This window comes from Abrus precatorius, unplaced genomic scaffold, assembly GCF_003935025.1.
Source record: "Abrus precatorius isolate BTA unplaced genomic scaffold, Abrus_2018 Scaffold5, whole genome shotgun sequence".
Classification (NCBI taxonomy): domain Eukaryota; kingdom Viridiplantae; phylum Streptophyta; class Magnoliopsida; order Fabales; family Fabaceae; genus Abrus; species Abrus precatorius.
The window spans coordinates 15073151-15085949 of NW_020874395.1; the positions used below are offsets into that span (position 1 = coordinate 15073151).

The 12799-nt window shown below is 29.7% G+C and overlaps 2 protein-coding genes across 3 annotated transcripts; one reads left to right on the forward strand and one right to left on the reverse strand.

Annotated features, from left to right (window-relative positions):
• Positions 1–4256: 4256 nt before the first annotated feature.
• On the reverse strand, positions 4257–5899 carry LOC113868053 (reticulon-like protein B9). Of its 2 annotated transcripts, none has more exons than XM_027503607.1 (5): positions 5791–5896; positions 5361–5541; positions 4686–4827; positions 4528–4597; positions 4257–4426 (listed from the first exon to the last, which is right to left on the reverse strand). In XM_027503607.1, exons 1-5 carry the CDS (start codon positions 5894–5896, stop codon positions 4257–4259), a joined length of 669 nt encoding a protein of 222 aa, XP_027359408.1. The 2 variants fall into 2 exon arrangements, with proteins under 2 accessions (XP_027359408.1, XP_027359409.1); XM_027503608.1 differs by having other exon boundaries at positions 4259–4335; positions 5361–5535; positions 5791–5899.
• Positions 5900–8026: 2127 nt separating this feature from the next.
• LOC113866769 (chlorophyllase-1) lies at positions 8027–9311 on the forward strand. Its single transcript, XM_027501568.1, has 2 exons — positions 8027–8287; positions 8610–9311. Exons 1-2 carry the CDS (start codon positions 8027–8029, stop codon positions 9309–9311), a joined length of 963 nt encoding a protein of 320 aa, XP_027357369.1.
• The last annotated feature ends 3488 nt before the right edge of the window (positions 9312–12799 follow it).

The following is a 12799-nucleotide window of genomic DNA, read 5'->3' on the forward strand; positions in this document are numbered from 1 at the left end:
AAAAAACTCTAAGAAAACTAATTTCTAACCTAATTCCGTCAACATGTGTGACGATGTCATTCCCAGTGCTCTCCATCACCCGTTCTCAAGAAATTTAACTCTTGTTATTCTACAAAGTCTTACTACCCCCAATGTTGTTGGAGTGCCTCGCTAAGGCTCAGCATTTCAAAGTTGCCATTTCTCTTTTCCAAAGATTGTGATTAAAGAGAATTAGGCCAAATTTTTATTCTTTAAATGTTCTACTGAAATGTTTATGCAAAATAGGGAACAATGTGAACTTATCTTATTCGTTATTGGCCAAGTTACATGATAAGCATGAGTTTGCTCTCTCACTAGAAGCTGTTGCTCTCTCGCCAGAAGTTGTCACACCATCAGGGAACCTCTTTCATTTATTTCAATTGTTCTCTTTGCACGCATTTAATTTGATTTTTCTCAAATATTGAGGACAATGTTTTGTTTTAAGTATGAGAGAGGAGTAGTATAATTCACAGTTTTTGCATTTTGTGATAAATCCAAAAGAAGAAATTTCAGACACAAATTTATTATTTTTTCAATATAGTTGTGGCTTTAGTAACCCTACAAATATGCTAGTAAAGAAATTGAGTTGAAAAACTCTGTACGAAAACTAATTTCTAACCTAATTCCATCAACATGTGTGGCGATGTCATTCTCAATGCTCTCTATCATCCTTCTCAAAAAATTTACCTCTTTAACCTAATTCCACCAATGTGTGTGGCAATGTCCAAGAACTCTCCATCATCCTTCTCAAGAAATTTACCTCTTCTTTTCTACAAAGCTTCCTATGCCCCCATATACGCCCAATATTAATTGTTGGAGTGTCTCGCTAAGGGTGAGTATTTCAAAGTTGATATTTCTCTTTTTCAAAGATTGTGATTAAAGGGAATTAGGATAAACTTTTATTCTTTAAATATTTTCATGAATTGTTTATGCAAACTAGGGCATCATGTGAACTTATCTTATTCAGTATTGGCCAAGTTATATTACAAGTATAGGCGTGCTTAAGATTTCAGCGTGTTTGTGCTCACTCACTGGAAACCAGAAGTCATTACTCTCTCACCAAAAGTTGTTGCATCAAGAATTATCAAGGATTATTCTTTAAATATTCCGATGAATTGTTTATGCAAAATGGGGCATGATGTAAACTTATCTTATTCAGTATTATCCAAGTTACATTATAAGTATGTGCGTGCTTAAGATTTCAGCATGACTGTGCTCTCTTACTAAAAACTAGAAGTCGTTACTCTCTCACCAGAAGTCGTCGCGTCAAGAATTATTAGGAAACTTTTTTCCTTTTATTCAATTGTTCTCTTTTCATGCATTTAATTTGATTTTCTCTAAATATTGAGGGAAATGTTTTGCATTAAGTATGGGAGAGGAGTTTCCAACGTAGTGTAATTCATGATTTTTCTATTTTGTGATAAATCCAAAGACAGAAATTTCAGGCACAATTGTATTATATCTCTCATGTGCAAAAAGAAAGTTACTTACAAAATGCTGATCAACAGATTGTGTAAGGTAGGATAAACAAGAACTGTCATTCAGCTATTGAGAATGATTGAAGGGAGAAACATTCAGCCTAATGTAGTAATGTAGTAATGTAGAAACATTAACTAGATAAAGCAGTTAGTTTGTTTTATGAAATAATTTTGAAAAGAATCGACCTAAATGCTTATAGGTGTAGCATATTGATTGATGCTGCGTGTAACGAAGATTATCTAAATCTAAAATTATTTAATGATGTGGTTATGCTATATATTTTCTAAATACATTTGTAATGTGAATAAAAACAACAAAATCCTAGGTATATAAATATAAGTAAGATTTAAAATTTAGATTGAACTCTAAATCCAAAATCAGAAACTTTAATCCTATATATGGAATGACTTAAATTTTTCACAAAAGAAGAAATAAAGACGAAAACTCTAGCATTAGAAAACAGAAGTTATTACTCTCTTACCAGAAGTCGTCGCGTCAAGGATTATCAGGAATTATTCTTTAAATATTCTAATGAATTGTTTATGCAAAGTGTAACATCATGTAAATTTATCTTATTCAGTATTGTCCGAGTTACATTATAAGTATGAGCGTGCTTAAGATTTTAGCATGACTGTGTTCTCTTACTAGAAACTAGAAGTCGTTAGTCTCTCACCAAAAGTCGTTGCGTCAAGAATTATTAGGAAACTTTTTTCCTTTTATTCAATTATTCTCTTTTCATTCATTTAATTTGGTTTTCTCTAAACATTAAGGGTAATGTTTTGCATTAAGTATAGGGGAGGGGTTTCCAACGTAGTATAATTCATGATTTTTCCATTTTGTGATAAATTCAAAGTTAGAAATTTCAGACACAATTGTATTATATCTCTCATGTGCAAAAAGAAAGTTACTTACGAAATGTTAATCAACAGATTGTGTAAAGTGAGACAAACAAGAACTGTCATTTAGCTGTTGAATGATTGAAGGGAGAAACATTCAGCCTAACATAGTAATGTAGTATAATTCATAGTTTTTGTAGTTGGGTCAACTAGATAAATCAGTTAGTTTGTTCCATGAAATGATTTTGAAAAGAATCTATCCAAATGCTTATACGTATAGCATATTAATTGATGCAGCGTGTAACGAAGATTATCTAAATATAAAATTATTTAATGATGTGGTTATACTATATATTTTCTAAATACATTTGTAATGTGAATAAAAACAATAAAACTCTAGTTATATAAATATAAGTAAGATTTAAAATTTAGATTGAACTCTAAATCTAAAATCAGAAACTTTAATCCTATGTATGGAATGATTCAAATTTTTCTCAAAAGAAGAAACAAAGACAGAAACTCTAGCATTAGTAATTCTTAATAATTGTTTTATGTACATGATAAGATAAAAATAATAAAAAATATGATAGCTAAATAAGAGTAAAATAGAACAATAGTCTGATAGATTTTTATCCTATTTTATATTTAATGTATATTATAATAATAAATTAGATACACTATATTATTTTATCGTGTTTATTTTTAACTTAGGTTTCTTATTAGATAAAGTTTATATATATATATATATATATATATATATATATATATATATATATAAAAGATTAAGATGTAGGATAAATTTATTTTGCATCTGATAAGTGAGGCTATGTTAAAAATAGAATAAAAGAAAAAAAAAAAAAAAACTCTTTAGGAGCCATAACCATTTTTAATGGATTAATTGATCCAGCAGCTAGCATTCAACAACAAAAGAAGATATGAATTTGTCAAGATTAAATGGCAAGGAGATGTACAAGTATGTGCATAAAACATACAAGAAAATCAACCTACATTTTGACATTCACTTACATTAAATATCTTATATTTTTATCCTGATAAAAAAATAATATATAACTGTATAAATAAGAGGTAGAATTCGGATTCAACTTTCCAAGTTCAATTTTATTATAAATACAGAAGCAGAAATTGCAGGCCTATATGGAACGTTTTCAATTTTGATTCCACGCACTGTTTGTAGTCACAATATTAGTGGAATTCTTGTAATCTAAGGACTATCTGTTCGCCACATTTAGTGGGTTAGAGACTACTGCTCCACTACATTATGCTGTGTCATGTGACAAGTACAATTGTATTGTCAAGATTTATAGTTGTATTTTATGTAAGTAAATCTTTCCGGTGGAAAACTCATCTTGGATGACCTCTATTTACCATAGACAAGTCTAATTGGGAACATGGACCACTCATCAGTTCAAAGTTGAGTAAACTATTTCCGAATAAAAGAAAAAATAAATAAATTTTATCACCATTCTTTTTCTTTCCAAATGATAATTATATTTTAATTTAAATTTTTTTTGTCTATTTTAAATTTACTATCTCTGTTTGAAAGATGTGTACCAGAATAAGTGTCTCTGATCCATTTTGTGTTGGACAGAAAAAGTGTCTCTGATCCATTTTGTGTTGGACAAAGTGTTCTTCATATATAAGAAATTGCTTAGCAAAGAAGAATGACAATTGGATTTATATGGGTAACAGAAACTATTCCTCACACAAACAATCCATGTAAAAATACCTTGAAATCACACAATTGGACATGTATGAAAAATAAAATCATTACATTGTTTGGGCTTTGTTTCTTGGAAAGAATCTTCATCCATCTTCTTATGCATGTGTATATATATATATATATATGATAGAAACTATGTATTTATGTACAGCACAATATTTAACTGATAGTTCCAGACTAATTTATTGGGTTTTCTTTTCCTTCACTGGTCCTCTGGGAATTTTGTTGAGGTAGTTCTTGTTAAACCTTCTATATTTTCTCCTGAGAACTAACATAGTCTCTCCAAACAAATTGTCTATATCTTCCTCATACCGTTCATAAACAATTGGCAGCGTTTGCATGCAAAGTAAACCTTGTCATTTATGAACCATCAACAAGAAAGAAGAAACCTTAGTACATTCAAACTTCAATATAAAATCATAAACAAAAATATACAAGCCGAAGAAGTGTTACCAATATATAGCATATTGAAAAGGCTGAAATAGGTTCCAATCACTGACAATATGTAGAGGGAAACAATGATCTGAAAATGTTTTGAGAATTATGAGAACTTAAGTTCACTTGTTGGTTGAGAACTTAGTTTAATGAAGGATAATGAACATTGGTGATACCAGAAGAAAGAGTTGAAGGTCTATTCCACATGAAATATGGAGGAGCATTGGTAATAACTGGTTAAATCTTCTGTGGAGGATGGAAGCAACATCATGGAAGAAAGATTCTTGTAAAATAATGTCCGGGATTTGGGGACCTTTCCTGAAGAGGATAAAATGATATAGACCTTAATATGCTATTTGATTTCTAAAGAGAATAAAACTACAAGTGTGTTTGCATTCCTATCTGATCACTTACAGATTAATATTTATTTTAACCCTACTAATTATAGTTTCTGCTTTAACGTGATTTTTAAGTATGTTAAAACATGATTCCAAACATGTTATGTATACTTCTAAAATAATCATAGAAAATATATCACTCAATAAGGATCTCCCTTGAAGTTGATATTTTAGAATTCCAATGAAATCTTTAGGAGCTATAACCATTTTTAATGGATTAATTGATTCGGCAGCTATATGAATTTGTAACAATTAAATGGCGAGAAGATGTACAAGTATGTACCTAAAACATACAAGAAAATCAAACTTCATTTAGACATCACTTACATAGTTTGAATTTGAATTAAAAGTTGATTATGCTGAATCACTCTGAAAATTATGAATTATTTGACAATATATAGACTATTAAAAAATGTGAGGCAAATATATTTTGAGTTTAAGTAAATTAGGTACCATTTTAATATATCTGCAATCGTGGACCATATGAATAGCACAAGCATGGTAGTGATGGAAATGTGACAAAGGAGAGTCACGAAATTGTACTCAGCAACCTCAAATAGAAACCATATGATCGTCATCCCAACCAAAAGCGCAGCTGATATATTTTTGTCCCTCCACAGTAAAATATCTGCCACTGCAGAAGTTTTCAATTCATCATAATCAATTCATAGAATATTCTCGAAAGTCAAAACTTCATCAAATCTACATGACAACTAGTTTGCAATATTATGTCAATAATAATGAATTTATTGTGATATATGTCAATCATAGAGCATGGTCATTATTAGTACTTCTATTTTGGTTTGTGGGGCTGCCCCTAACCCAACATGAATTCATATAACATAATATGACCCACGAACTATAAAATTGAATTTAATGGTACCTTTTCCTCCTCCAAGAACTTCATGTATCGGTTTCTCATTTCCAAAGAGCTTTGGCCGTGTTGTGATGATTTCATTTTCAGAATCAGATGATGTATTATATGCCATTGTTATTTCTTGATTGATGTTGGGTCTTGCTGCTTCCATTTATTAAGCCACATTTATATTTCTCATGCACAAGCAGAGGAGATTCTATGCTCAATGTGGAAGTAAGGAACGACTTGAAGTTTACTTGAGGATATCTTTGTATTTCCATGCCTCTCTAGAAGTCTAAAGTATCTATGCTTTTGGGCCTATGGTCGTTTCTCTAGTGTTGGGAGAAGCCAGCTGTGCTTTAGTAAAAGCTTTACAACATAGCAACCATCATGCTATATATATATATGTAACATACCGGTTGTGTAATTGGCACTGGATTGGGCCTACGAAGAAGGATAATTGTTGGCCCATGTTGGTGTGCACCTAATGCATGAAGTGAACATGAATTTGGGTGTTTTATTTCCATGATGGACTTGTTAAGGTCTTTCAAAATAATGACCTTTAGTTATTTATGTTTCAATTTTCAACTGGTTGTAATGTAATGTGAGGACTATGTTCAAATTCCAGTATATGATTTACTCAAGTTTAATTTCTTTCTTATCTTATTTTATGCTTAATTTCTTAAGTTAGTAAATGAGGATTTTTTTTTTCAATTTTTTAATCACATCTTTTATATTTAATTCAATGTATTGTGATTTAATTACATCATTATTTAATTATTTCGTGATACTTTTTTGGATTGATCACCCAAATGTATGATTCTGTAGAGATTTTATAACTGAAAATTGGAGAATTTATTCAAATTTGAATTTAATGACTTAGTTGTGTGATTACTTAAGGATATATATTAATAACTAAGTGATCTGCAATCTTTTTAACCTTGATGCGATTTTTTTTCCTACACCGAGTTAATGTTTATATATGATTGAGATTTAAGATTGAATTATCAAGAAATTGAAGCTTAATTGTACTAGAAAATTAAATCATAAATCTTGACGTTTGAACTGAATATCTTTATTTATCAGTTACAGAATGAATCAAATTCTAATAATTTGTTTGGATTTGAATTCTACGTGTTTAGTATAATTAAACTTTTTGTTTCATTGTTTTGTTATACAAAAAATAAAAATAAAATTACATACAACTTAGTTCATTCATCTCCAATGTTGAATTACAAAATGTAAGGAACAGGAATATGTATTTCAAGAATATTGTTTCCAAAACTGAAGCACAGCTTGCGAGGAGCAATGCAACTCTAGTTATGAGATTGATAATAATATCAATTATTTTTATTTTATAAATATATTATTTTATTTTTAAATTGCTAAAAAATACTGTTTTTTATTTTAACCTTTTACTTTATTTTTAGAAAATAAAAATATAAAAATTAAAAACCAAAATAAAAAATTTATAAAATTTATGTAAATAATACAATCATACCTATACTTTACATTTTTGGAAGGCTTACGGTGTTTACGCAGTTTACCCAAATAAATAGTTAGATACGTATACTATTATAAGAAACTAGTGTTTCAATTCATGCCATCCACAGGATCAGTTAAAAATTGAATATTAAAAATAAAATAATTGAATAAATGAATTTTATTAAATGAAATATATATTATAAATTACTTAAGATATAAAGTATTAAAATTTTAATGTTTAATTAATGAACTAATTAATTTTACTCACCCGTTTGTTTTTTCATTTTTAAACAGCAAAATAATGTTATTGAATGAAGTGTAGTTTGAGAAGTACTCAAATTGGGTATATTATTCAGATTTCTGAGAATATATTTCAGAGCCCATAGCCACTCTCAATCAATAATACACGTTGACCAATCACCTGCTATTGCCACTGAAGATGTTCGTTTTTCTTGATTTGTGCCTGTAAATACTTTATCATTTATCCGAAATAGTAACCATCCTAAGGGTGAAATAATTGCATGTCTATTGCAACCTTTCCTGAGCACAGATGATGATAACCTTTTTAATAATTTTATTTTTTTCCTTAAACTTTCATCCCATTAATAATTCTATCCTAAATGGACAAACACAGTTCCTCAACAAAACAAAATTCCAACGTGACACTAACACTTTACACAACCCATGAAAAGTTATTTACTTGAGCTACATATGCAAAGACTTAAATTTAAATTAAAGTTCACTTAGAAGCAAAGGCTTTGGTATGAGAAGAGTGATGATGGAGCACAGAACTCAACAAGAATTGCCTTCCACAGATGTTTTTCAAAATGGAGATATCCAATGGAAGCAATTCAACGTTGACACATCCACCTCTTCCTCCTCCTCACCACCAAAACCATTGCTAATCTTTACACCAATAGTCACTGGTGCATACCCAGTAATATTGTTCTGCCATGGCTTTTGCATTCTCAATAGCTTCTACTCTAAGCTCTTAGGCCACATAGTTTCTCATGGATTCATAGTCGTTGCTCCTCAGCTGGTATATCTCTATTCTCAGCATTTTATATCTAATTATTTATCCTTCAATTTATGTACCATTATTTCTTTTATACTTTTGTTAACAAATAAACAATTTTTTAATGTTTGTCCAATGATACACAATAAAAAATTAATAAATGATTAGTTCTGATAAGAAATTATAACATTTAATATTATCAATATATTAAATTATGTGATTTTTAACAAGAAAAATAATTGTATGTAAATCATTAATTAATATAAAACCGTGTGAAATTTTTTACCTACAAAAGTATTTTTATTTCTGGATTCTCTAACTCAGCTTTTGCCTTTCCCTGTGTTAGTTTTGCAATGGCATGCCTATGTTTGGACCCAGTGAAGTTAAATTTGTAGGAAAAGTTGTGGATTGGCTAGCTGAGGGGCTTCAACCTCTACTTATGGAGAATGTTGAAGCCCAATTGGAGAATGTGGTTCTAGCGGGTCATAGTAAGGGTGGAAAAACGGCTTTTGCAGTGGCACTCGGTTATGCCAAAACTAAGCTACAATTTTCAGCACTTATAGGCATAGACCCAGTGGCTGGCATATCTAAGTGTAAGGTTTGTCGATCACTTCCTCATATTCTAACGGGTGTGCCACGATCCTTCAATTTGGACATACCCGTTGTTGTAATTGGCACTGGATTAGGCCCAGAGAAGGTTAACTGTTGTTCCCCACCGTGTGCACCAAATGGGGTGAACCACAAGGAGTTTTTCAACGAGTGCAAACCACCTTGTGCACATTTTGTTGCAAAGGAATATGGTCACATGGACATGTTAGATGATGAAATAAATGGGATAATAGGGAACATTTTGTCAAAGTGTGTGTGTAAAAATGGAATGGGTCCTAGGGAATTGATGAGAAGGACCGTGGGAGGGTTGATTGTTGCATTCTTAAGAGCAAATTTGAATGCCCAATGGAAGGATTTTGATGCTATTTTGGCAGATCCTAGCCTTGCTCCTGCCAAACTTGAGGATCCGGTAGTGTATGTGCCAGCATGCATGAGGTGAACATTAATTTGCACTGTATTTTATTTCCATGATGGGTTTGTTAATATCTTTCAAAATAATGGTCTATAGTTACTTATGTTTCAATTTTCAACTGGATTGTAATGTAATGTGAGGAGTATGTTCAAATCACAGTGTGTGATCTTGCTCAAGTTTAATTTCCTTCTCTTCCCACTTGGATCGATTTGTGAGTTAGACATGATGAAACACACATTTTCTTAAACTAGTAATAATGATAATAACTGAATAGATCCGATTGGATTATGAGTCCTTTGAAAAGAAGAGTGTATAAATAATAAAGTACAAATTTGACTATAGATTAAAAAATTAATAATTAAAATTGGATAGTCCTTTTGAAACATGGCTATAGAAAGACAAATAAAAATATATTCACCACTTAGCTAGATTAGGACACAGTACGGTCATTTTGATACCCTTATTCCTTTTACGATGGATGACAATATACAGGGAAAGTGGTCTTTTCTCGTCTCGTGATTAATCAATAATCTTGGGTTTGGTGCCCCGTTGATTACTATAGAAAAAAAAAAATACACGATTTTACATCGAAACCATTGGTTGGGAAGAAGTAAATAAACAAACACTAATTATATATCATTCCCTTAAATCAAAGCATAGTCTACAAAATTATAATTCAAATATGTTATATAGAGAAGATCCAAAACAATGTGACATGTGAGAAAAACAAGATAATAGATTTGTTTTTATTTTTCAGCATCAGGGTTAGCCTTATCACTCAATAAACATCATTGTAAACACGTTTAATTTGATCAAAGTCCTTTTTAGAATTTAAATTTTATCCAATATGGTAACTGGGAAATGCTAAGCACTAAACTCTTCCTTTGTTGGTAAATATGGCATTTCAAATTCTTCACACCTTCTTCCTCTATGAAGATATTGACAGTGACAAAGGAGAACCAATTATGGCATGTGGAGAGGAAGAGTTTCCGTCTAGGGAGGTGTTTTTATTGCGATTTACGTACCTGTGCATTTATGTGATTTCTTTTTATACTATACATTTGAGTTTTTACTTTTAAAATGAGAGTATTTTTGGAAATGATTGTTTTCTTATCGAGTGACGTGACATATTTTATATTAAGTATTTAATTTTATTTTCAATTTATAAATTTTATTCATTTTAAATATACTATTAATTAAATTTATTTTCAACTTCAATTTAAAATTTAAATTATGACAAATTATATCATATCAAAGATTTTTTATTATCATGGGAGATTGGTTCAGGTTTTAGATTGGTGAAAACAAAAATTGTTGGATGAGTTAGTTCCATCATATTGTGATATTAATAGACAATAGTGAATAAGTATATATGTAACTTTGAATGATATTTTTTTAAAACAACTTTTAATTTCATTTTAACAATAATTTTGAGTACTTTATCATTATTTTAATAATTTTACAGTGTTAAATGAACACATCGTTTTTTTTTTCTTTTAAATAGTGCAAATAACGAAACAAGTTGTACTTTTAACTCATAGGCAACTAGAACTACCTCCCCCCCAAAAAAATAGTAATCAATTTTTCACATTTTCAGTATTAAACACCTATTTATGAGAAAAGGATTTAAATCTTTTCATTTTAATAATTAATATGACAACTTCATGTCACAGAAAAAGTAAAGTTAGGGGATGAAGAAGAAAAAGTGCATATTCAATGGAAAGTTAGAAAGAACACATTAACTTGGGGCATTGTAAATAGTCGAACAAAGTTGAGGCTTTGCCAAAAAGGGAGACGAGGTAGGGTGGAGGAAGCTAGGCATAATGATGAACACATTCACTAGCTTCTTTTTAAAAAAAAAAAAGAAATACTTTTGCAAATTTTATTTATTTTTTGCATTTCATGGTTATTTTATAAAATTAGTGAATAATTAACGTTTTTCTTTATAGTTAATTTACCTTGATCATTTATAATTAGTGAAGGCTTTGCTTGGTTGGAGAGCACAAAAATGAAGTTGATGCTAAGATTGTATAAAAGGCAACTTTTTCACAGTTTCACACTGTTTCTAAAAAATGTTTTTTAAGCTTACCCTCGACCTCCATAATCACAAATTGATTCTTTCAGCCAAAATGGAGAAAATGACGTTTTGCAATTTTGCGACAATGTAAATTTCTTTCTTAAAATTTATTGTATCTGTTATAAATTAGCGTCGTAATAAAATTGGAACACTTGATAATTTTTTATTAATAAATGATAATTTTCTTTTTACTGATCAAGAAAAATAACATTTTTTTTTGGCTGTGAGACAAGTGTTACGCTTTCACACCTGCACCATTTTTCCTGAAAAAGAAAGTGTATATATGGGAGGTGTTGCACTCTTGCCACATGGTTTAGTATAATTGCTAGGTAGTGACCAATTTTATCCAATGTAATAAAGTCACATATTGGAGAATTGATTTAGAACCATGATTTATTCTATTGTAAGAAACAATGATTTAGTACATAATAGTGGTAACGTGTGCCATTGGTTCAAATATAAATGTAATGGATTATCATCTCTAGACAAGTGGTACGCAAGGAATCCATGTTAGAGAAATAAAACTAAATAACTCTCACCATCATTCACTAATAATTTAGCATTGAGTTAATTTTTGTTAGTATAGGCTTTTCTTAACAAAAATTGAACTATTAATATATATTATTAATTGAATATTAATATAATAAATTATTTAGTGGCATAGACCTTCAAAGTTTGAGTTTACAAAAATGCCAACGAATCCAATGTGTTCTGAAAGTGAAGTTTCAACAATGCTGATACTTGCAAGACAAAGAATGACCTGATGAGTATATGAAGAGATATTCAGAACACTCAAATTAGTATTTGTATTTAGCTGCCTATATTTGAGATTAGGATGCGAGTGATCGAGACACAGCTGAAGTATTACAGTGATCTCGCGTAATGTGTTCCTGTTTATAGTTTAACTGTATAAGTGTTTACATCCTTAGGCTGAAAAGGGTGATTATTTGGTTCTGATTTTGTTTAAAATTCCTTAATTCTTTGTATCTTTAGCACTTTTTTAAGTTTAACTATCTTTGCATTTGTTTTCAATATTAGAGGTCTATTTTTTTTTTCTTAACTTCTTTTTTATATAAAAATTTAGATCTTAATTTTTTTAGAACTTGAACTCGTTAGAGTTTGAATGAATTCCTTATTTAAAATATTTTAAACAATTTAGGATTTTTATTTATTTATAAAGCTTCTAATATGTTGCTAACCTCTTAATGTGAAATTTTATATCTTAATACTATAAGTCTAACTAGCTTTGAGCGAGTTAGTTAAGACTTGTATTTTTTTTTTAATTTAGACTTATAATTTTAATTTTTAGGGTTCTATTTTATATTTTTTTTTAAGATTGAGTTCTAATATTATATTAAGATTTTAGAATATGAATTTCAACTAATATTAAAAGAGAGTTATTATGTTCTTCATATCTAAAATGTCTTATATAATTTTA